This window comes from Hypanus sabinus, chromosome 28, assembly GCF_030144855.1.
Source record: "Hypanus sabinus isolate sHypSab1 chromosome 28, sHypSab1.hap1, whole genome shotgun sequence".
In the NCBI taxonomy this organism is placed as follows: Eukaryota; Metazoa; Chordata; class Chondrichthyes; order Myliobatiformes; family Dasyatidae; genus Hypanus; species Hypanus sabinus.
Window position 1 is genome coordinate 35,230,930 of NC_082733.1, and position 25,839 is coordinate 35,256,768.

A 25,839-nucleotide genomic window follows, 5' to 3' on the forward strand; every position below is an offset into this window, starting at 1 on the left:
ACTGTTTAAATTCGAAAGTCCTTACAGTGTTTGAAGGGCTTAAAGTTTCCTCTGGCCAAGGAGCCTTGAACCAGGGGTTGTTCATCCAGGAGTGAGATGAGAAATTTGATGGTGGTGCATCACTGCAAAGAGTCCAGTTGTTGAGTTTATTTGAAATGAGAGATTTCTGGATATCAAGAGAATAAAGTGGGACAAGATTGTGCTATCAAGTGGCAATGAAAGGCAAGTCAAACCTGACAGGCCACATATCATGGGAACAGGGTTTTTCTGCCCATCTTGCACATGATAACCATCTAATCTAGTCTCATACCCCTCTGTACCTACCCATGTATCTATCCAAATGTCTTTTGAATATTGTTGAACCTGCTTCTGCTACTTCCTGTGGCATCTCATTCCATATATCCATCTGAAGTTACCTTCAGGTTTCTTTTAAATCTCTCCATTCTCACTTTAAACCTTTACCTTCTGGTTTGGGAAAAAGAATGTGTGGATTTACCAAGTCCCTCTAAGTTTATACACCTCTGTAAGGCCATGTCAGATGCCTTACTCCTAGTCAGTGGCCACTTTATTAGGTACACTTGCTTGTTAATGCCAGTATCTAATCAACCAATCATGTGGCAGCAACTCAATAGATAAGAGCATGCAGACATGGTCAAGAGGTTCAGTTGTTGTTCAAACCAAACATCAGAACGGGGAAGAATTCTGATCTAAGTGACTTTAAACATGGAATGATTGTTGATACCAGATGGAGTGCTTAGAGTATCTCAGAAACTGCTGGGCTCTTGGCACTATCATGCACAAGTCTCTAGAGTTTACAGAGAATGGTGTGAAAATAAAAAAAAAATCCAGTGAATAGCAGTTCTGTGGGTGAAAATGCCTTGTTAACGAGGGAGGTCAGAGAATGGCCAGACTGGTTCAAGCTGACAGGAAGGCGACAGTAATTCAAATGATCAGGTGTTATAACAGTGGTGTGGAGAAAAGCATTTCATCAAACCTCAAAGTAGAAGGGCCACAGCAGCAGACAACCAGACCAGGTTCCAGACCTGTACCTAAAGATGCGGCCACTGAGCGATACTTTATGGAATGTTTTACAGTAGCAGTACAGTGCAATACATAAACCATTATATTAAAACAAAATGAATGAGCAATGCACGGAGAGCAAAACTAGTGAAGCAGTGTTCATAGTCCATTCAGAAATCTGATGGGGAGGGAAAGAACCTGTTCCTAAAATGCTGAGTGCGTCTTCAGGCATCTGTACCTCCTCCCAGATGATAGTAACGAGATGACGTCATGGATGGTGAGGGTCCTCAATGATGGATGCTGCCCTCTAGAGGCGTCTTGCTTTTTAAAGATGTCCTGAACACACAGATTGAACCTTGGAGTGGATGGGCTGCAGCAACAGAAGATCATGGACATACACGCAGTAGTCACTTTATTAGATACAGCTGGCACCAAAATGGCCAGTGAATGCTTTCTATTTTTCCCCTTTCCATTTGTAGTTGTACTTCCACCTGGTGCAGCCAGAAAACTTTTGATTTGCTTCCCAAACACTCATTTCCTTAAATCCCACTTCTTTGACTGCTGGCCCAAGAACTCCTCAAATAATCCATACTAGATTTTATTTGTCAAAGCACTGTGAGGCATGTTACTATTAAAGCCCCATCACCCAGGACATGCCCTCTCCTCATTGCTACCATCAGGGAGGAGGTACAGCAGTGATTCGGGAACAGCTTCTTCCCCTCTGCCATCAGATTTCTTAATGGATATTGAACCAATGAGCACTAATTATTTAATATATAGATTTACTGTAATTCAGTGTTTTTGTGTATTGCACTGTACTGCCACCTCAAAAACAACAAATTTCATGACATACGCCAGCGATATTAAACCTGATTCTGATACTAATATTTCATTGTCAGCTTGATCCCAGAGGCTCCCGTCCCCACGCAGCACATCGAGGAGCACCATCAAATGGTAACCCCTCTGTAATAACTACACAGCAGACAGTTAAGGTGTAGGAAAATTTAATACGTACTATAAACAAAGTATTTACATCAAAATGCACTAACAGTGGCCTTTTCACAAATATAAATTAATATTTACTTTTCTTTAAAGTCATTTAAAAAGTCCACATAAGTTTTTACAGAAACTGTACCGACCATTTCAGCAAAACAAAATACATGGGGCTTGGCAGCTGATTTCTCTTTTTTCATCCTCTTCCATTCCATAGACATCTCCATCATTATAACTGTCTAGGATTTGTGGCTAAAAAATGTCCTTAAAAATGTAAAACAGGGTAATATATTCTTCTAAGAGCTTCACATTGTGTCTGATACACAGAGGCAGCATTGGAAGCTCAACACTGTCAAATGGAAGATTTAGAGTACTCATACCAACTGTACATTGCAGAACCCTCAGCAATAAACAGTTGCACTTGTTTATGTTCACCCTATACATAGCATTCTACACCAGGGTAAAACGAATCAGTTTTAAGTGGTCAATTTCAGGAATTTTCTTCAGAAGACCCTTTGAAAGGGCTCTTCCCCCTAGTTCCCAATCTCCATCACTCATTAGCACAATAGCTCCCGTTTATCGTTACCAATTCCTCACAGAACAATTCACCCAAACAGAGGGACAGTCACTGCCTTGCCGGAGCACCATTTTGGGGCTCCAGGGCACCTTTCACGCGAGTTACCACTCGGAATGTTTTTCCCTTGTCAGTGAAGGTGCGAATCACACTGACGAGCTGGCACTGCTCATTCCTCAGTGGGTACTACTGGTTATGACCATAAAATCCCACACATCTCCCCATCCAGCTCCTTGGTCTCCTTACGTTCAGTTTGATCGCAATTGTGCATTGAGAAAACAGCCAATTTACAGTTAGAAGTGTCAGGAAACAAACCAATCCAACTTTTAGTCCTCACACAACCGTCCCAGACAGATTTCACATTAACAATGCATCATCTTGCTTTGCATTAACTCCCTTACTGTACATGTGGCTTATCCTGGGCTGAAGTAGGAGACGTCACCAGTTCAGACCTTGGGGCTCAGTCCCCCCTTGTTTCTCTGCCATTGACACTGCAGACACTTCTGTACCCACTATTCACTTCCTCCTTGACAGTGTGGGGTTGTGTGACTTAATATAGGAATTATCGCAGGGTTCACTGCACCTACAGCACAGGCACAGTACTGTTAACCCCGCCAAATCCCAGCAAGGTGTGTCTGATTGCCCTAGAACTGAAATAAGCTGCTTACTACGCTGAGGATCACATGTGGACACCACGCGGGCCAGCTACGTTCTAAGTAACATGTTGGGCAAGGTCGGTGGGTCGCCTCAGCCCGCGGGCACAACTTCTAACAAGGAGAACGGTAATACAGGGAAGAGCGAATTCCAAGTGAAGGGGTCAGGCTCAAGCGCCAGATGAAGGTTAAGAGGCTACGCCTGGACCAGCGGTGCAGAAACATGGAGCCTTGTGACCATCACTCCTTCGGACTTGGGAGTATGCAAACATTAAATTTAACCCTTAATGCTTCTTTAATATTTTAAACCAACTGTTACTATGGTATTGAAGTGATGTTACATGAACCAATGGCGCAGTGCAGTTTAATTGACACCGGCCATTCAACAGCTAACACTGTCAGGATCTCTGCCCCACAGTTGCAGGACGGTACGGTTAGCAGCAGAAAACACAAGGCTAAGTAGCAATGTTACAAAATGAATGTCAGTGAGGAATAAGGTAGTGTGTGTACTTGTCCTCCTCCAGTCACCGACTGAACCAACCACTGTCAGGTTCACCACCAAAGCTCAACTCCGGGGACAAGCAGACCAGATCTCAGTTGGCATTCATCAGCTGTGCACTCCTTAAAAAATTCATAATTCCACTCAGGCTGGGGAGGAGGTATTGTTACATTCACAGTGAGAACTGGGGGCGGGGGGAGGGATTGCTTTGCTCTACTAACACTTTTTCACTGCTATTTGAGCTGTCTGTCCTTGTTGACTGGACCTCACAAGTCAAGGAATTGGGAGCAGGTTGAGAGTCACCACCTAGGGACGTTCCCTAAGGTGGTGGAGTCCAAGACTAGAATAGAAGGGTGTCCTTTTAGAAAGGGGACGAGGTGGATCTTCTTTAATCAAAGTGGTGAATCTGGGGATTTCTTTGCTGCAGGCAGCTGTAGAGGCCAAGTCTTTACAAATACTTAAGGCAAAGGTTGATAGATTTTTGATTAGTAAGGGCATGAAGGGATAGGGGGAGCACACTAGATATTGGGGCCGAGAGGAATAATGGATCAGCCATGGTCGAATGGTGGAGCAGACTCGATGGGCCAAACGGCCTAATTCTGCTCCTATATCTTACGGTCTTAACATGAAATGAGAAGGATATGTTAAGGTTACAGAGCCTCTTAGTGCATCAGCGCCCAAACAATATACAGATGAGAAATGATTTATTCAGCTCAATGTACTTGAAAGAAAGCCGATTGGAGCTAGAATGAAAACGTAACCTCCAAATCGGGGAAAAAAGCAGCAGAAAAAGGAAACACTCAGCGTGTCAGGAGTGAAAGTCTGTATTTTGGACCAAAACCTTGCATCAGAACACAAAAGAAAAGCATTCTAAGCTGCAGAGTGCAAGCCTGTGATTGAATGCAGACCAGAGGGAAACCACCATCTCTCCTGATTGGGTATGTTGCTGCCTAGGGACTTAAACACTGAATTCAAGTAACCATTGTGGACCAACAAAGGGATCTTGAGGCACAGGACTATAGATCCCTCAAAGTTGTTGTGCAAATTGATAAGGCTGTTAAGGCAGTGTATGGTGTGTTGGTCCTCGTTAGTTTGGGGGTGGGGGGGAGAGATTGAGTTCGAGAGCTGTGAGGTAATGTTGCAGTTCTGGTCAGTAGGAAGGACGGACAAGCTTCAGAGGGGGCACAGAGAAAATTTACCAGGTCATTGCCTGAATTAGCACGTCGTTATGAGGAAAGGTTGAGTGAGCTTGGGGTTTCCTCTTTGGAGTGAAGAAGAGGCAACTTGACAGAGGTGTACGTGATGATAAAATGCACAGACTGCGTGGATAGCCAGGGGCATTTTGCTAGGCCAGAAGTGGCTGTGACGAGAGTCATAATTTTAAGGTGTTTTGAGTATAGGGGATACGTCAGAGTTAAGTTTTTTACAGAGAGTGGTGGGTATGTGGAACTCCCTGCCAAGGCTAGTGGTAGAGGCAGATACATTAGAGGCATTAGGCAATAGATGCAGGAGTAGGCCATTCAGCACTTCGAGCCAGCACCGCCATTCAATGTGATCATGGCTGATCATCCACAATCAGCACCCCGTTCCTGCCTTCTCTCCATATCCCTTCACTCTGCATTAGATAAGCACTTGGATGATAGACAAAATAGAGGGCTACGTAGGAGGAAAGGGTTAGATTGATCTTACAGAGTAGTTTAAAAGGTAGGCACAACATGATGGGCCGAAGGGTCTGTACTGTGTTCTATGTTCATTCTATCCTTGTTCCCATTCCTTTTGGCTAGTCTTGTTCATAAAGTAACCATTACCATGACCACCTTACCCTGTCACAGACGTCCACTTTGCTCTCCCCATCATTTAAAGCCTGCTTCTTTTATGTTCCCCAATGCTGGAGCCCCTGACCAGAAATATTCCTCTCCCCACTGAATAGCAAAGTGTTTCCATGAGTTCACTTTTTATTAAAGAAATTAAACATGACGACGTTCAGAAACCCCCCTCAAATTGCTCATCTCACTCCCCACCCCAGCCAAAAAGTTAATTGGATTGGTCTGTTATGCAGAAGGTTCTGTCAGCCGTAACCGTTGACGGGCATGTGCAGTTGTGCCGTTGGCTGTGAGTGAACTTGTAACCGGCGTGAATATGTGGAAACAGCCACTTTGGTGGGGAAGAGTGAAGGTGGATTGCAGGGCACAAAAGGAGACAAAGCTTCATTTTCCCCTTGACTGGAAACAACTTTTTAAAAAAAGAACAACGTTCAGGAGAGTCCTGGGTCCAGAAATGCAGAGACACACTGGAGCTTCAACACTGACAACCTTGACACTGTATGGCACAGTCAGTCGCTTTGAGAATATTTCTCAGAGCCACCTACCATTCTGCTCTGGTAAATCAATCTTTTCTCACCTGCTCTGTCTTTTAACAAAAAAAAAGTACGTTATTTCTTTAAACCCCTCCTATCAAACACAGGTCAGAACGAAGTAGTAAAAAAATAAGTTATTTTACAGTGAGGATTAAAATGATCCACACAAACCGAGGCGCCTCGGAACAGGCAGCATGAAGAGAAAAGCGAATTGAACAAAGTGCTTACGTTGTGAGAGACCGCGGCCCAAGACTTCAATATTGTGGGCATTGAAGACTGTTAGAATCAAGGTACTAATCTTTTGATTCTTGAGTAGGCAATATCCTAATACTTCTTTGTTGCAAATAAAGACACTACATTCTAAAGACAGGTTGAAGCGTCAGAAAAAGGTACATTCCAACCGAATACAAAGTGCTGATAGTCCTGCCCACACTGCTTTCTGTTCTAAAGAGGCGCAAAGGCCTCATCTACGGAAGAATAAGAACTTGCTGCTCCCCCCTCCCCATCCCGTTTTCTTTTTGGTATTCCTTCAGCAAGTTACAGGAGTGTCAGACAGATGAGAGTAGTGGACACCACACCACTCCCTCTACCTTGACACTAGTACTGCTGCCGACATTTAGCAGAGACCTGCCCCCTCCCCAAACCCCCCACCTCCGTGATTTTTGGAAATCTACTTAGGAGAAGGACGGACCTGCCCAACACCACTGAGCACAGAGAGCATTTGTCACGTACGTTTAAAGTAAAACAGAGAAGTTGTTTAAGCAGACAAAGTTGACAGGAGATAGGACAGTTTCCTTATGAAATACACTCTCTGCTGATAGCCTGCTCGAGGTTTCTTTTTAGTTTAAAAAACAGAACAATAGAATCATTGCCTGTAACGCAAGAGTTGCCATCTCCCAAAGGTCGATCTTTCCTTTCCTCCCAGGCTGGTTAAGATTCCAGAGTGAGCCAGGGCAAATTCTGCACCGATGCTGACCCGAGTCTTTGTCCAAATTGCAAACATCCCTCTGTTCAAGCAGCAGAAACCTCTCCCATTGTACCCGGATTTTTCACATTCGCTCTGCCATTGGTATCACAGTAGTCTCTCCTTGGTTTTGTGTGTGTGTGTGTGTGTGTGCGTGCATGTGTGTGTGTGCGCGCATGTATGTGTGCGAGTGAGGAAAACGATGTGAGGGTTCTATTCAAACAAGACACAGAGAACTTGCAGCAGTTTCCCTCAGAACTGACTCTACGTTTTCCTCACATTCCAGTTGTAGTCGGGAGTGTTCTTGTGCTCCAGCGAGCGGTCCAGAGGGGACCGGTGCTCATGGGGGGATCTCGAATCATGGGGTGATTTCTGGGAGAGAGGTGAGCGATGGTCTGGCGCAGGCACCTTGTGCTCCATTGGCTTTTCAATGTGAAATGGTCTATAGTGTTCGGAAGGTCCTTGGCTGTGGTAGGGCCCGGCTCCCCTGTGATCAGGCAGTCGGCGGAAGTCTGGTTGGTGCCCTAGATTGTGGTGGTCCTGAGGTCTGAACTCGTCTGACCTGCGGCGTTTCATGTCCTGATGGCGCCTGCAATGACAAACAGAGGCTCAGCTGAGTTCAAGCAAATTGTACCGAGTTTCACGTTTCAGTCGTAACATGGTAGCAGACATTTTGGGCTCTAATCCAGGAAAGGACGTCCTAGCAATGGAGAGGATCCAGAGGGATTCACCAGAATCATTCCGGGAATGAAAGGGTTAATGCACGAGGAGTGTTTGATGGCTCTGGGCCTGTGTTCAAAAGTTCAACGTAAATTTCTTTGCAATTACATTTATATCAGGTCCTCTGGTTTCCCTCTCCTGGAAGTCCACAATCGGTTCCCTGGTCCTGCTGACACTGAGTGAGGGATTGTTGCTATGACACCACTCAGCCAAACCTTCAACCTCCCTCCTGCATGCTGGTTCATCACCACCTTTAATACGGCCCACAACAGTGATGTCACCAGCAAACTTGAATTAGGTGTCGGAGCTGTACGTAGCCCCATAGCTAAGCTCGCTGGAGTTTAAAAGAATGTGGGGGGAATATGGGGAATATCACTGAAACCTATCAAATATTGACAAGCCTAGATAAAGTGGACATGGAGAGGATGATTCCTATAGTGGGTGAGTCTAGGACCAGAGGGCACAGCCTCAGAATAAAGGGACGTCCCTTTAGAACAGATGAGGGTGGATTTCTATATAGAGAGCAGTGAGTTTGTAGGGACCAGGTCATCGGGTATATATAAAGTGGAGGTTGATAGTCTCACCATACGTGCACATGCGATAATAAAACTCGACTTGACTTGCAGTAAAAGTTTACAAGCATCTCCACACGCTGTACCCGTTGCAAATTTACCACCGGAAAAGTAATCTTAACAATCAAAGGTTAAGGAGAATGGAGTGGAGAGGGACAATAAATCAGCCACAATGCAACGGCGGAGCAGACTCGATGGATCGAATATAAACAAAAGAATAGAGTGACTGCATATTGTTCATATAGATCAGATCACTGCAACAGTGCACTAAGGTAAAACCATGCAGAATAAAGTGCAACAGGTACACAGAAAGTGCAGTGCAGGTAAACGGTATGGTGCAGGAAATTACGCACTCAAAGGAGCAACAGTCTTTATCCATCTATAGCAAGGGATTCCCAACTTTATTTTAAGCCAAGACCTGGGGGGTGGGGGTGTTGACCCCTGGTTGGGAACCACTAATCTATAGGGATAATTGTCAGTACAGGGCCATCCATCCACAGCTGAGACGAACACAACCCATGAGTACTTGGTGTGATATCTTCTGTGAACATCGGTCCAGCTTCACCAAACATCGGCCTCTTGTGAAACCTCCCACCACCACATCAGAAACAAATGTTGAAATGTCACCACCCCCACATCAGTGCCTGGCTAAATCTCTCCCCTACAGAAGTTGACTCAATATAATCCACCTCTCTGCACCAGCCTGGTACCAGCACCTGCCTATGAGCTGCTGGCCAAGTCCAGCCCAGTGTTCCACATGGCCATACGGCCATCAGCGTAATCCTTCCTTTTACCTACTCATTCGAGGAAGCTGAGCTTCACAGGCTGTGCCAGTACCTAATTGTTTATCACTAACTCCCTCTGAGAAGGCGGGGGGGGGGGGTGAGCTGCCCTCTTGAAACGCTATTCAACCCCTTGACTCTACTGCCATTCAATCACGCATGGGTCTCCCTGAAACATTCCAGGGGACAGAGGATTCTGACCCACTGATGGTAAAAGATCGGCGACTTATTTCAAAGTCAGGCTTGTAAGTGACTTTGAGGGCAGTTTCCAGTTGGGGTATCCCCATGTTTGTCCAGTACTGCCCCTCTAGTTGCTAATCACCGGGCCAGAAGCTCCCCTTAACTCCCTGATGTGTAACCTGCCTCAACATCTGTCCAAAGTGATATCCCCCCCCCCCCCCACCCCGCCAAGCCACAGAGAGCTAAATGTGCATGACCAGTCCCAACCGATCCTTAATTCTCATCAGAACCCTGGTGGTCTTTCACTGAGGGGAGGCATCAAAGGTTAGGAAATGGACGCCAAGGGAATTCCATCGAATAAGCCATGATTGAATAGCAATAGAGTCAATGGGCTGAATGGACTAATTCTGCTCCTATACTTTACAACCATGTGATCCTTGTGTTTGTACCCATCAGTACCAAGTGAGCAAGGAGATTCACCTGTCGTAGTAATCTCGATGACCTCGGTGGTCACGCTCGCTGCCGTACTGGTTATACGGTCTCTTGCGGTGAATGTTGTTCGGCCGGTAGTTGCCAGAATTCCTGTGGGGGTCTCCACGAGGCCTCCGGTCGCCAAAGTGATGGTCCTTGTACCTGTGCTGGTCGTAGGGGTGGTGTCGGTCTGCTGCCCAGTGCTGGTTGCTGTAGTTGTACATCCGATCCCTTTGCCGGTCTCCCCGATCTACAGGAAGCAAAGGAGAGCCAGAACTTCAGAGGGTCAGGCTTTGGCAGAAAAGCAAGGGCTCAGGACAAACCACCTACAGTCTACAAGATCCTCCTGCAGACTTACACGTACACAGCAATAAATTATTGATCTACAAGGAGCTTTCAATAACTCTAAGCCTATACTCAATAAAGCTGAAAAGGATGAGACGATCTCATTGAAACTGAAAGGCCTGGGTAGAATGGACACGGAGAGATGTCTCCGATAGTGGGAGAACCTCAGACCAGAAGGCACAGCCTCAGAATGGAAGGATGTCTCCTTTAAACTGAGATGAGCAGGTTAATTCTTCAGCCAGCGGGTGGTGACCCTGTGGAATTTGATGCCACAGAGTCCAGTGGAGGCCAAGTCACTGGGTAAATTTAAAGCAGACACTGACAGGTTCTCGATTGTTAAGCCACTTAAGGGGTTGAGACCGGCTTGAGAAAAACTAAATCAGCCGGGATTGAATGGTGAAGCAAACTCAATGGTGTGAACAGTCTTATTGTGCTCATCTTACAGTCCATATTCATAGCTGCATGATCTATTCACATGAAACGTCAAAAACTGCAGGCACTGGAAATCAGTAACAAACTCGCTGGAAACACCCCACGGGTCAGGCAGTACCTGTGGGAAGGGGAAGAGAAATGGCTTCAGGTCTGGGACCATGGGACCTTTCATCAGAGAAGGGAAAGAGAGAAAAGGTTAGTTTTCAGTGGGAGAGGAGGTGGGGTTGGGATGGGGAAACAGAGGGACTATTTGTGATAGAATGAGACCCAGTGAGAAAACGTAGCTGCAGTTAATGTCAGATTGTACTTGCTTCTGTACTGCATTGTTAGTAGCCATGTTAACATTGCCAGTAGTACGTGCCAGGTAGGCCTGAGTCTACAGACAGTAAAAGAATCAAGATGAGAGCCAGAAATGGTCAGAGGTGATACATACAGAAAGAAAGAACACTTTACCTGACAGTGAAGAGTTTGAGATTGAGTCCTACAACTTGCAAGTAGTTGAACGTAAGGTGAGGTGCAGCTCCCTGAACTTGCCTTGAGCTTCATGGCAACAATGCAGGTGGTCAGAATGGGAGCGAGACACAAAATCAAACGGACAGGGATCTGGGACTCGGGGTTAATCCTGTGCGCTAAACTGAGGCGTTTCTCTTGTGCAGAGATTGCAACACAAGCACTGAATGTGGGATAGCGCAAGAGAGCCGTTGCTTCACCTGCACAGAGTGTTTAGGTGCGATGGATAGAGGCAACTACAGTGGTACTTGCCCTGAGGAAGGGATCAAAATGTTGGTGGAGGTGGGACAGAAAAGGCAGGGAATGGTTTCTTTGGAATGCCAGAAAGAATGGGGCTAATGCGTCACATGATGGCATTACATTGAAGATGCAAGAAGTAGTGACAATGATCTATTGAATATGGAGGCACCTGGAGTAAAAACTAGGTTGAAAGTTGAGTGAACTACGGAGAAGGGAAAACCACAGCCCAGGTGGTCAGAAGGGGGACTGAGTCCTTACCTTGTGTCTTCATTCACTAGCTACAGAGCTCACATCATTGGGGCCAACTGGTCAACAGTGTCCTTTAAGGACCCTTGAGATTCACAAACCCATCTCCATGCTTTTGGGAACATTGGCATTGTGGACCAATGTCAGAAGAGATGGACCATTGTCCTTTCAGATATGTATGTCTCCTGCAGTGTGGGGCAATCCTACAGGTCAGGCTGAGCAAGGACCGGTAACATGTGAGTTAGTAATATGCTATTACAGTGCCAAGGACTTGGGTTCAATTCACGCCGCTGTCTGTGTACATTCTCACTCTGAGTTTCCTCCGGGTGCTCTGGTTTCCAAAGCCGTGGAGTACAGTTAATCGGTCATACGGGTGTAGTTGGGGCGGGCCAGCTTGCTGCGTCAGAAGACCCCGTTACTGTGCCGTATCTCTAAATAAATTGAAGGTACTTTGACCTGGCAATTTTGCCCTTACCAACATGAGCTCTTTATCCCAGAAGTACTTGAATCCAAAATTCAGCTGTCATGAGATTTTAAATCTAATCTCCAGGCCTTTATGATAGACCAGTAATATATGGTACTCAACCGTCTGCACTGGCCCGCAGGTATCATGATTGCAGGCCTTAAGGTGACACTTAAGCTGAGTGTTAGCCGGTAACCTGAGCCCAGTGTATCCAATCGCACTAGGCGAGCTGCAGGGACAGCGGGTGTTCGGTGGGTAGCTCGGACGGTGCTTATCCTCGTGGTGAATCTCACTGGGATCTTACCTGTGTTGTTGAAAGGCCTCTTGTTGAGCTGGGTGTAGAGGTCTCGGTGGTGGGGGTGCAGCTGCTGTTGGTGGTGCGGGGGGAGCAGCTGGGGACCATGAGGTCCATGCTGCATGTGTGGCTGCGAGCTCATGGAGTCCCGGCTCGATCCCGACAGCTCTGGCTTGAACTGCCGCTTGTTCTCGGAATTATTCTCTTTCTTCTTCTGTTCCTCCTGAAGGGGAGCAGATGTTAGATCGGAGTCAGAAGCTAAACACCGGAGGGGCTCCATCGTTCTGGAACCAAGACTCCCCAGACATCCGTAGCAATTCCAGGGATAAAAAAACCCCAAAAAACCCACGAATTCTGCAGATGCTGGAAATCCAGAGTAACACACACAAAATGCTGGTAGAACTCAGTAAGTTCAGTAACTCATCCCCCTTCCATTCCCCATTCTGGCTCCCCTCTTACCGCTTCTCCTCATCCGCACATCACCCCCCTCTGGTGCTCCTCCCCCTTCCCCTTCTCCCATGGTCCAACCTCCTCTCCCATCAGATTCCATCTTCTTCAGCCCTTTAGCCAAACCATCTCCCCTAAACCCTCTCTGCTTCCAAGAGCAGCGCACACGACCAGTGCTGAGGAAGGAGTGAGTGAGTACGTATCTGAAATACCTTTACCTCTTCCTGGGACCGCCTTTTCTGTGCCAACTTGTACAGCTTGTGCAACTTCCGGGCATCAAACTCGGTGAACTTGGAGACAAAAATCCAGAGATTTCTGCGGGAAGTACAAGGGAAAAGGTTCACTGAACACCCGTACCGGTTTTGGACTTCTGATATATTTAAAATTAAGACGTGGCAATTGTAGCTGCCAGTGCAGCCAACCAGTAAGGCAGGGCGAAGAGAAGAGATTGGGTCCAAAGTCAACACCTCTGACAATGCAGCACTGGAATCTCAACAAAGACAAATTCAAGTTCCAGGAATCAGCTCAAATGTGTTTGTTCTAACATGATCAACTCATCCCAGCACACAGGTTACCTACTGGACCAGCATTGGAGACGTATATTACACCCTCATAGGTTTACACAGAGTTACTGTCAGCGCTGTGATTAACTAAGGGCATGAAAAGCCCATACCATGTTTTAATAGACAACTGTATATTATATAGATTTCTGATAAACAGCATTATAAATGAGACATTTCTTTAGCCAGAGTGATGAATTGCTGCAACAGGTAGCAGTTGAGGCAAAGTCTTTACATACACTTAAGGTAGAGGTCGATAGATTCTTGATTGATCAGGGCATGAGGGGATATGGGGAGATTGGATCTGAGAGTGAAAATCATCAGCCATGATGAAACAGCAATGCAGACTCGATGGGCCAAATGGCCTAATCCTGCTCCTACATCTTATGGTATTATAAATCATTGTAGACAATCTGTTTTTTTTCCAAAAACTCCTTTCTGGAAGGCGCAAAAGGGCTATTAAAACAATAATTTCCAACTATCTTAAAAGTTTCTTCTCCTAGGCAGTTTATCTGACCAACCGTTCCAGTTCACCTCCACCTGAATTGATTTGCCAGTCACTGCACTGTAAGCACTTGAAACCACTTCTCATAATCTATTTATTTATTGATATACAGCACGAAGTAGGCTCTTCCAGCCGTTTGAGCCTTGGTGCCCAGCAACCCTGATTTATCCCTAGCCAATCACGGGACATTTTACAATGATTAATTAACCTAACAACTAGTAGGTCTTTGGTACGTAGGAGGAAACCAGAGCTGGAGGAAAGCTACATGGTCACGGGGAAAATATGTAAACTCCTTATAGGCAGTGGTAGCAATTAAACCTGGGTTATTGCTACTTTAAAGTGTTGTGCTAACCACTACACCACTGCCCCACCCCTATAATGCCGTTTAATTGTACATACATGCTGGTATTTATATATTTATTCACATTTTATTCCACATCTGCACTTTGACCTGTAACTTTATTTTTAAATGATTCTTTATCTTTGTTCAATGTTGTTGCATGATGTGCCCTGACCAACGCACCTCATCAGATTTCTAAGACAAGTAAACGCCTATGGCAAATGACATTGATCCCTGAAAAAAAGTTGGCCCCAAGTTCAGCCAGTAGCACAGAGGAGTGGGTCTTAGGAGGTAGAAGGGTAGCTTAACGTACCTCCTCCAGATCTTCACGTGTTCAGAGTCGGTGTAGGTCTTCAGGCAGTCGGTGATCCGGTCTCCGATCTTCAACAGGCAGCTGCGAGTGTGCTGCAGCTGTTCCTTCTCTGAAAGTCCGTCCTCCGGCTTGTCCAACTGCTTTAGGGCTTTCTTCACCGGCCTCATTCTCTCCTTGCACTAGGCAGGTTGGGTGGGGGTGATGGGAGAAGAGCATTTTGTAATTAATTCATGGAAACAAAGGTATCAGCTGTCTCAGCCTCCTCAGGTGATCTTTGTTACCTAGCTTGCCCTGCTCTAAAATCATGCCACAGAAAGATGCCATTTTCCACCAACTAAATAGCACAAAACTCACAAAATTAAAGAGACTAAGATTAATTTGTGTAAGTTTCTTTTCCGTTTCCTTCTAAAGATTTGAAAAGCAGGAGAATGTTGATATTCATTCTGGTGCGGTCACTTACAATGCTAAATGTCTCCTGGTCCAATTCGTCCTCGCCCTCCTCTCCAATTGGCACTGGGTCATTACCTGCCGTAATGTGCACTGGACCCTTGGAAACAGACTTCCGAGCTTTGTCTTTAGCGTCCGATTTCATCTGGTGGGAAGAAAAGTGAAAAATTTATTTGATTTAGTGATGTAACGCGGAGCAGGGCCTTCCAGCTGTGTCACCCCAGCAACCAACCAACAACTCCGATTTAAAGCCAACCTAATTACGGGACAATCTACAATGACCGATTAACCTACCCGGTACGCCCCGGTACCATGGCAGGAAACCAGAGCACCAGGGGGAAACCAGTGCGTTCCACAGGGAGGACGTACAGAGACTCCACACAGAGCACAGAGCCCCAGCTGTAACAGCGTTGCGCTACCACGGTGCCCAAGATCACCGCTGAGGACGGTGCAGCAAAGTAGCAGAGACACACAGTAGACTTGAGACTGGAGGGGGAAACACTTTCCTTCAGCGAGAAGTGATAGCTTGGCTTCTCTCATTGATACTCCCAACTGCTGACATGTAACATACAGTCGAACAGTACAGCACAGGAACAAGCCCTTCAGCCCACCATGTTGAGACAAAATAATTAAATCAAAGCAGAGAATGATAGCTTCTTGACAAGTAAGGGCATCAAAGGTTACTGGGAAAGGCAGGAGAATGGGGTTCAGAGGGAAAATAAACCAGCTATGATTGAATGGCCGATCAGTTTCCACAGGCAGTTCCTCTGTCTTATGGTCTCATATTCCTTAAAAACCCTACCCACCCTAGACATTCCCTCTTCTCCAGCTCTCATGGGGCCGAAGACAAAAACAAATGCCTGCAACAGATACCACCAGGCTCAAGGAAAGCTTCTGCCCTGCTGTTGTGGATTACTGAATGACTCCCGAGAACAAGATACAGACTCCTCTCAATCTATGGCAGGAAAGCCTTCCACCCCACTGCCAGCCAGCAGAGCGCTTTCTCTGTAGCAGTAACACTTTATTCTGCATTGTTATTGTTTAGCCTTGTACTAACTCAATGCATGATTGTACCGAATTGCTCTGTATGAATGACGTACAAAACAATGTCTCACTGTAGCTCAGTTTATGTGACAATAATAAACCAATTTACCAATCTACCAATCTCTCTGCTTATTTAAGTCCCTATTTAAGAGCCTCTTAAACACTACTGTCTTTACTCCCATCCTTGGCACGCTGTTCTGAGTAAAAAAAATCTTACCCCATACACTCCTTTTCAACTTATCTCCTGTACATGCCCTCTGGTATCAAACATTTGACCTTGCTTACATGAGCAAAACCACCAAGTAAAACTGGCCAGCTACCCGACAGAGCTAGTTGGCAGCTTTACCACTTCAGAGTTTAGTTCTTCGCCAAACAAGTAAAACTGCCCCAAAGCATATGATGCTGCGAGTTCACCCTCCACACAGAATCACCCTGAAATTCTCCTGAACTTGCATCTCTGGCAAAGGACATCAAATGAGCAGGTGCCCTGCAAAACGGGTGAGAGTTACTGCAAACATAATCCAGAACAGCAAACAATCTGTTGGTGTAATTCAGTGGATCCAAGCAGTATCTGAAAGGTGGGGCGAGGGCGGGGTAAAGTATTGATTTTTCAGGTCAACGCCCCATGTCAGGACTTAATCCTTCCCCCACAGATGTTGTTCAACACATCCGAGTTTTCCGGCAGATTGGCTTTGAACTATGCTTTGGCAGCTTGGCGGTTGGGGCTTCGCCCTCACTGTCCACCCTGCTTTCCCAGCACTCATGGAGCAAGCTGGCAGTGGGACGATCAAAACATAGACGTAAGAGGTTCTGTAGATGCTGGAAATCCACAGCAACAACACCAAGTGCTGGAGGAACTCAGCAGGTTCGGCAGCATCGATGGAGTGGAATAGACCATCCATGTTTCGGGCTGAGACCATTTATCCGAAGTGGAATGGAAGAGGGAAGGATGTTGGGATGGTCATTCTTTCCTGGTTATAAGTTTGATCCAACAGACCACAATATTGTCTGTAATTCGCATGCGCAAGTCACCATGGACTCATCACTTGGAATTGAGTTCCACAGAACCAACATCAGACTCTCTTCACAGATATCCAACATGGAAAAGTACGTCCCCAAACGTAGAGCAGACAGGGTTCCCTGGCGTGGAAAGGAACCTGACAAACAGATGCCCCTCATTTACTCTAATCTATCACAGGTCAGCATTTCCAATACCTTCTCCTTCTTGGTCTTGGTCTTCTTTTTCCCTTTCTGTCCATCCTTTTCCTTCTTCACATCACCCTTTTCCTTGTTCTCTTTGTTGTCCTTCTTCTTCAGTTTTTTCTTCATTGGAGTTTGGTCCAAACCGCCATCCTGAGGGGAAAGCAACCAGCACCAAAAATTAAAACCAGACCTAGTTAAGAAACTGACACTGGTCCACCTCAGCACAGCTTCACCTCCATCAGAAGAGCTTTAATGCAATGACTTAGTGTAAATCTTAAAATCGCTGGCTGAAAGGGTACAGGAATCAGCCGAATTGAAACTGGATTAAAAAAAGGACAAATCCTTAAGAGAGCAACAGGAAAGTAATAGTATTGTGGCTAATTAGACAGCTCTGTCCGAGAGTTGATGCGACTGTAACGGGCAAATGGGGATCTGGGTACAAAGGGGACACAGCTGTAATAGACAAAAGGGGAAGCGGGGCAATGGGCCAATGGGGGCACGGGTACAAGGGGCCAATGGAGACACAGCTGCAATGGGTGAATGATGGCACAGCTACAATGAACCAATAACCACACAGTTAGAATGGAATAATGATGACACAGCTACAATAGGCCAGAGGTTCCCTTTGGAGCTGTGGGATTCAATGGCGTTGGACTAGAGACATATTTCTGATTTCATATTTTAGGTAACATCACTATGGAAGCACAGTGGCTATATCAACAACCATCACCAAGCAGGGTGATCCAGCACCTTTTAAAGTCAAGTGAGGATGTGTAATAATTGCTGGCCTTGTATGCGATGACTTCATCCGGAGCTCGGGTTGGCTGCTTGTTTGTAGGGTTGTTCATCGAGCCTGGAGGTTAGGTTACAAACATTTCGTCACCAGTCGAGATGATATAATCGGGGGACAGTGATGTGATCTAACCTCCAGGCTCAGCGAACAACCCTACAAAGAAAAGGGATATCTAGGCTTGGAAGTGCTGGAGGGATCTAATAGAAGAATTGAGTATAATATGAGAGGGAAAGCAGAATCAATGAAAGGCAAATGACCCAAAATGTAATCGTTTTAACAATGCAAGCCCTAGCAGGAAGATTCTCTGCCCTTCTATAAGATCATAGCTGATCATCACAAGTCACATTTTCTATACTAACTCCACTTCCCTGTATTAACAGCTACTGTGCCCGATTCCCCTAACAGCCAGAAATCCACTTCAATCTTGAACTCAGTGACTGCACCTTCACCAAGCTCCTCATTGAAGAATTCCAAAAGATGTGCTACTTCAGGGTGAAGGAAGTTCTAATCTCAGTCCCAAAGGCCAACCCCTTCTCATGAGGCTGCAACACCTGAAGCTCAACATCCTGGTCGGGGGAAATGTCACCATGTGAAATGTCCCTGTGAAACCCAGGAAGAATTCTGTCTTTCTTATAAAGACCCAATGTGCTAATCACAACTCAACATCCCCTACCTCTCTAATCCCCAGGTAAGTCAGGAGAATCTATATCCCACTTCCTCTGTCACTAGTAAACCTCCCCTTACCTAGGAGACAGTATTCCTGGTGTGGTTTCACTAAACACCCATCTAATTGCAATGAGGCATCTAGAACATAGAACAACACAATATAGGCCCTTCAGCCCACAATGTTGTGCTGACCTTTTAACCTACTCTAAGATCAATCTAACTCTTCCTTTCCACATTGCCCTCTATTTTTCTTTCATCCATGTGCCAATCCAAGAGTTTCCTAAATGTCCCTAATGTATCTGTCTCTATCATCACCCCTGGTAGCACATTCCATGCATCTACTACTCTCGGTGTAAAAGAAACACCTCTGACAATCCCTATACTTTCCTCCATTCAGCTTAAAATTATGCCCTCTTGTAATCAGCTATTTCCACCCTGGGATAAAAGCTTTGACTGTCCATTTTATCTATAATCCTTATCATCTTGATCTTCTCTATCAGGTCTCCTCTCATCCTCTTTTGCAAAAAAAAAGTCCTAGCTCACTTAAGCTATCCTCATTAGACATTCACTCTAGTCCAGGCAGCATCCTTTCAATGCTTTCACTCAAACAAAGGCAACAGAAACATTGACCTAACGCAAACGCAGAGAGGAAATCCGTAGTAATCAGACGCGGGCAATGGCAGGATTGAACTGAAATAGGTTTTGTTGTAAATTTAATTCATGAAAGAGGAAGGGAAAGCTGTTCCCCAGTGTGGGTGAAAGTGGCCAGCAGTACCAACTTGAAAAGAAAGCTGGATTGAAGCAGGGAAGGCCCACCACTCACCTTTAGCTCACCATCCTCCTCGGAAGCATTGTCAGATAGGCGAGGGGAGGAGATGTCGTTACCACTCTCATCCTTCAGTCTGGGTGCCTTGTTCTCCTTCTTCACTCGCGGTTTCCGCTTCTTTGGTTTAGACTATTCAACACAAAGATGGTGCTGGTTAACAAAGGTGCCAAGGTTCCACATCAGCCTCGCTCACTGCCTGCCAACGCAAGTGTAGGAGATGGACGCCCAACACAACTGAACCCACCGCTGTGTCGCAAACAGGAGGAACTTGGGAAAAGGCAGACAACGTCTCATGATTCTTGTTGAAGAGGTCCACCTTATGGAGTACGATTGAGAAGACTGGAAAGTAAGGGGGAAGAAGCCAGAATAAGGTGGGGGGAGGGGAAAGAGTATAAGCTGGCAGGTGATAGGTGAGACCAGGTGAGGGGGAAGGTGGCTGGGGCAAGGGAATGAAGGGAGAAGCTGCGTGGTATAGGTGGAAAAGATAATCACCCACCTACTGCCTGCCAGCTTGTACTCCCTCCCCTCCTGTCCTCATATTAATTCTAACTTCTGCCCTTTCTTTCCAGTCCTGATGAAGGGTATTGGCCCAAATTGTCAAACGTTTATTGCTTTCCATAGATGCTGCCTGACTGAGTTCCTTCAGCATTTTGTGTATGTTAATCAACGTTGTAACTCATTCCTCACCATCCAGGATGGCCTCTTCTCATTGCTACCATTGGGGAGGACATACAGGAGTCCAAAGACCCATACTCAGTATTTTAGGAACAGCTTCTCCGCCTCTGCCGTCAGATTTCTAATGGTTCATGAACAGTAGCGTAGAACAGTACCAGTGATCCCGGTTCAATTCCCACCACTGTCCACAAGTTTGTACATTCTCCCCATGACCGTGTTGGGTTTCCTCCGGGTGCTCTGGTTTCCTCCCATAATCCGGAGATGTACCAGTTGGTAGGTTAATTAGTCATTGCAAATTGTCCCATGATCTGGCTGGGGTTAAATTGGGGGATTGCTGGGCAGTACAGCTTGAAGGGCCAGAAGGGTCTATTCCCGCTGTATCTCGATAAATAAACAAACTGCCTCACTATTCCCCCTCTGCTCACTCTGTCCATTTATTCTAATTTAGAATAATATTTTATGTCTTGCACTGTACTGCTGCCACAAAACAGATTTCACAACGTACGTTAGTGATAATAAACCTGATTCTGTCCTCAGCTGCACATCTTTGAGCAGCGTTTAGCATAAAACTTTACCGTGCCAGCTGTAAGATTGGGTATTCATTCCCACCATTGTTTGTACACTGGCCCCATGACTGCGTGGGTTTCCTGGACATGTGACGAATAAATCGTTCACCTTTCTTGCCCAGTCCTCCTCCTGGATTCCAAGAGTCCATTGATTTCATTACATCGTCCCGTCTAACCAACCTCCTGATTTCCATTTTTTTCCCTTCTCTCTGTCTGGCTCTGCTTTCTGCCTCTCCTACCCCAGGTCTCACTGGAAACTCTCTTAAAACTGACCTCCTCTTCCTGCTTCAGCCCAGCCTTCTTGACCATGTCCTTCTTCAGCAGCCTGATTAGGTAGTCGGCTCGTGACTGGAGGTGCTTGGCCTGTGGCTTCCGATCGGGATCATCCGGGAGAATCTGAAGGGGGAAGATAGCGCCAATGGTCAAAATACAGCGTGCAGCAAAATTAAACAGCGCATGGAACTTCCTTAATACAACGTGTTTCATGCTCTGAGCTCACAGCATTTTAACTAGATGCCTACAGCTTTTGAGACACCACTTCGATTCCTCAATGTCTGGTTTCAGTGTTAGCCTCCTGGCAAATGTACCGAGATGTCAATGGTAAAATAACAGGGGACTACACTAGGTTTCAAACATCCAATGTTCTTTGATGCGTTTTTCTAAGAGACTAAACCAGTAGTCAACACTGAATGACATTTCCTGGTATGAAACCACTGATGTAGTGGGATTTAGCCCTTCAAACACGGTGGTGTGCATGCACACATACATGCAATTCACTTGTACACACTTACACACATACTCTTGCACTCACGTGTGTACATTCGGCACGCATTTACTCACACTGGCATTCACCCTCACATATACATACATTGGCACTCACACATACACACACTCATAGTCACTCAACACACACACACACTTATACTCACCCAGCACACACTTACACACACTCCCGAACTCACCCAGTACACACACTTGCACTCATCCAGTACTCAAACATACAGTCACACTCACTCAGCACACACTGGCACTCACACTTGTGAACATTTAGCACATATATACAGGTACTCAAATATACACACATTGGCACTCAGCACACACACACACTCACTCACCCAGTACACACACACACTTGTACTCACCATAACACACATAAGCAAATCTCCCATGTTCTGAACACAGCTGTTCTCTTGTGCAAAGACAGTGCGACAACAATGGTGTGGGCCCCGAGTGACAAGCCTGAACCAGGCAGCAGAGGAATCTCACCCACCAGCCACCAGTGTGAGAAGGGAGGAGGAGAGCAACCCTTCCCTTCCTTATGACACTACACACGTCAACAGGGGCAGCTGATGCTGGAGAGTGGAACATCTTCATATTTCAGTCTTTAGCAGTAAGCAACCTCCCTTTCCAACTCACACTCCCACTAGATGTTGGGTAAACCCTTCTTCACAACTTGGGACGGCCAAGTACCCCTTTCAATGTGTGACCCTGTTCCACACCACACAGCCTCTCCAGGTAAGAGCCCACCCTTGTCAGTCTGCCCAAACCCTAGTGGAACACAGGAGAGAATTACTCCACAATAGGGCTGGACTTCATTGCTTTTTGCATAGGAACCTAACACATCACAGAGTTCTCCAAGAAATCTACCTCAAAGGAGGAAACATCACAGAGGAAAAAATAGTTAATTGGCTTGCTTCCTAAGTCGCTGGATGTGGATTTATTGAATGGAACATGGAATGGCCTACCTTATTGGTAAGCTGTAGATCTGGGTCCATTTTTATCTGCTCCCAGTTGCTATAGCCACACTCATAGATCCCTATCAGCAAATTGGAATCCTCCTCCACACCCCAATCTGTGTCGAAGTGCACAGCCTTCGCGTGACAGGGCAAGCGGTACCTACATAGCAGGAACAGCGTGTAAAGTACGGAACGTATACGAGATAACACACAGAGGTGACCTCCACGGTAACAGTACACTGACTGCAAAGAACTACAACTCACTGGTTCGATTCAAGTTGCAGGATACTCCATACATGAGCTACCTTCTGTGTCAGTGTTACAACCCACCCACGTTTATTTGGAGATACTGCACGGTAACAGCCCCTTGCTGGGCGCTGTAGAGCCCTATTCTAACCGTGCTGTCGTAAATCAGGAGGGCTTCGACTGATGGAAGATCCAGCTGTATCCCTGTGGGCTGAGGGGCTCTGGACAGCATTCACCCTGAACGCCTTTGTCTTCAGAGTCCACAGACAACCGTGTTGGTCACTGACCAGGATATGTCCTCTTCTGGTTACTACCATTAGGGAGGAGCCTGAAGACCACACTCAACGATACAGGAATGCCTTCTTCCCCTCCGAACAGTCCGTGAGCTCCCATGAACATCACCTCATTATCCATTTCCAGCTTGCACGGTTTATGATATAACTCACGGTAATTTTGTCTTTGCACCTTACTGCTGCTGCAAACAACAAATCTCACATCGTACATGGCAGCGGTAATAAGCCTCATTCTGAACCCTGGCACCTCCAGAGCTGCCCCTCTGCAAACCTCGAGCACGGGCGATCAGCTCTAACAGTTGTGATGGGATGCGATGACAAAGGAGGCGCTGGAATGAGCCCGCCCCGTTATCTAAATGGAGGAAGACTGCAAGTGAGGGTAAGTGAAGCACAGAGAGATTTAGGTGCTCTCGTCCTTCAGTCAGATAAAAGACGGCAAGCAGGTCCAAACAACAGAGATGAAGGCAAACAGCATTTTAGTCTTCATTACAAAGGAGCAGTTAGTTACTGCCTGTTATGCCACTGCCATTTAGGGCAGCAACGAAGGTTACTTTATTGCTGTTTTTTAGTAATAATTTTTTCTCCACCAGTCAGAATTGTTAGCTCTGAGCTGAAATACCAAACCTGGAGGACTGGTGCAGCACTCTTCGTCTGGCCTCTACCCTTTGACTGCTTGGCGTGGGTAACCCTACCAAGAGCCAAAGCACGATGCCCTGAACTCCAGCTAGCATAGCTCTCTGGATCCTTGAGGCACACGAGCCTTCAAACCCTACAACAAGGCTATGATCCTTTTGGAGACTCATTACAAAGGAGTTTAAAAATAGGGAAGTTTTATGAAATTGTACAGCGTATTAGACAAATTTCATCTGGAATATTGTGTATGCTTTTGTTTCCCTTACCTAGTAAAAAACATAGTAACGTTGGAGGCAGTATAAAGGAGATTCATCGGGCTAATGGTTGAGAAGACAAGGTTGTCCTACCAAGAAAACTGAAATAATCTGAGCCTGTATTGTTAGAAGAATGGGAGGTGTCTTTATTGTTGAGATTACAAAGAGTAGATTTTGAGAAGTTCTGACGTAATGTAGAGATTTCTCAGAGCTGTGAACCTGTGTTGAGTTTTCTGCCCTGGTGGGTGGTGGAAGCTGGGAAATTGGAAGCATTTAAAGAAGAAATGGAGAAACATTTGATAGATTGAGGAACAGAAACAGAAGATGAGTTGAGGCCAGAATTAATCAGTCATGTGACAGTGATATTCGGACCGAGGCACATATATACAGCCAGGGCGCCCAAGACTTCTGCACAGTACAGCGAGTTTCTAAATCTGGTAGGAGCAAGGGGTATTGGGAATGGCAGGGGTGGAGTGTCACAGCAGCGTTTTGGGTCATTTCATTCCAAACAGTTCATTTATTGATCATTACATAATGTCTCTCCAGTGCTTCCTGTTCCTTTCTCCTTTTCCTAATCATGATTCTCCTATCCCTGCCCTCTTCACATTCTCTGTCCATAACAGAAACCCACATCAGAATCAGATTTATTATCACTAATATACGTCATGGCATTTGCATTTTTTGCAGTAACAGTGCAGTGCAATATACTAAATTACTACGGTACAGTGCAAATGACTTGCCACAACATTCTGGGCCTGTACTGTGTGGCACTGCCCTATATTAATGTTGTTCCTTTTCACACCTTGTGGCACATCGGTTGGCATTGTTGCCATTTCCATAACATTTGAATGTTTTTATGAGGCCAAGTTGCTAGCTCAATGCTTAACCCAGCATGGTTGGAAAGCATGCAAGAACCGGGGCGGACTAGAACATAGGACCATTCACCTCGAAGTCCAATGCCATATCAGTACCCGTCGGCCTATGTTCTATGATGTTCTAGGACCAATAACAGTATCAGGACAACATTCATAACTTTATTGTTCTATCAGGCAATGGCTTCCCTCCAGAATTTCCATCCCATTAGAAGCCTTTAAAGTTTGACATTCACAGACTGGAAGGTTTGGCACTCACTGGATCAAGAACAGATCCCTAACTGATCCTCAAGCACACTTGAGGTTGGTGGTCACTGCACACGTTGCAGTGAAGGGTCACCGGATTATTCTCATCACTTGAATAGTACCCCAAGATTAATAGTATCAGTTTTGGCTGCAGTGTCTCCTACAAGAGAATCTCACTGGCTGTAAAGTTCTTCGGACAACATAAAATACAATAGAATTCCCAGGTCCTTCCCGAACTAGGTATGAACCTGAAGGTAAAAAGGTAAAGTTCCTCTTGCAGCCTTTGGTGCATCGGGCGGCAACCTTGCTGTTTCTTTTTGTGTTTTGTCTGGTGTACGAGACTCAACCCAGCACAGATGGAAGGTGGGCAAGGAGCCAGCTGGATTCGAACCTAGGACCACTCCCCACCCGAAGTCCAATGCGGACGCCACTTCAGCACCAGCCAAACAAAAATAAAGATATATCAATGCCCAAATTAACAGTGTGGACCTGCCACTATGTAATACCATTTATGACCTTTCAGTATAACTCATTTTTTGCAAATCTATTGCATTAATTCTGTTTCTTGCTGAACATTTTATTTATATATTTACTTATTGCATTATAACACGGAATAGGCCCTTTTGGCCCATCGAGCTGTACCAGCTAGCAACTCCCAATTTAACCATAGCCTAATCGGGGGGATGTCACGTGATGACGTAGGATCAAGACGTGGAATTCCAGCTCTCCCGTAAAAAAACAGTAAAATAATGTTTAAGTGAAGAAAAGTTAGTAAATACTTTTTAAAAATTACTTATAAACTACTCAGGATTGTCTTAAGATATGTCTCCTAAACAGAAGCAGAAGAAAACTACTACTT

The 25,839-nt window shown here is 45.8% G+C and overlaps 1 protein-coding gene across 4 annotated transcripts in view; it reads right to left on the reverse strand.

Annotated features, from left to right (window-relative positions):
* Nucleotides 1–2,007: 2,007 nt before the first annotated feature.
* Nucleotides 2,008–25,839, reverse strand: part of chd2 (chromodomain helicase DNA binding protein 2) — a 125,525-nt gene continuing 101,693 nt past the window's right edge. For 3 of the 4 annotated variants that reach the window (XM_059952923.1, XM_059952921.1, XM_059952920.1), the window contains 10 exons: nucleotides 22,446–22,596; nucleotides 20,974–21,096; nucleotides 19,457–19,588; nucleotides 17,187–17,324; nucleotides 14,941–15,072; nucleotides 14,481–14,659; nucleotides 12,975–13,077; nucleotides 12,325–12,538; nucleotides 9,794–10,034; nucleotides 2,008–7,648 (listed from right to left, as the gene is read on the reverse strand). In XM_059952923.1, the coding sequence (XP_059808906.1) occupies nucleotides 7,324–7,648; nucleotides 9,794–10,034; nucleotides 12,325–12,538; nucleotides 12,975–13,077; nucleotides 14,481–14,659; nucleotides 14,941–15,072; nucleotides 17,187–17,324; nucleotides 19,457–19,588; nucleotides 20,974–21,096; nucleotides 22,446–22,596 (1,738 nt within the window). In that variant the 3' untranslated portion in view covers nucleotides 2,008–7,323. The remainder of the gene's footprint in view (nucleotides 7,649–9,793; nucleotides 10,035–12,324; nucleotides 12,539–12,974; nucleotides 13,078–14,480; nucleotides 14,660–14,940; nucleotides 15,073–17,186; nucleotides 17,325–19,456; nucleotides 19,589–20,973; nucleotides 21,097–22,445; nucleotides 22,597–25,839) is intronic. The other variant, XM_059952922.1, reaches the window with a different exon arrangement.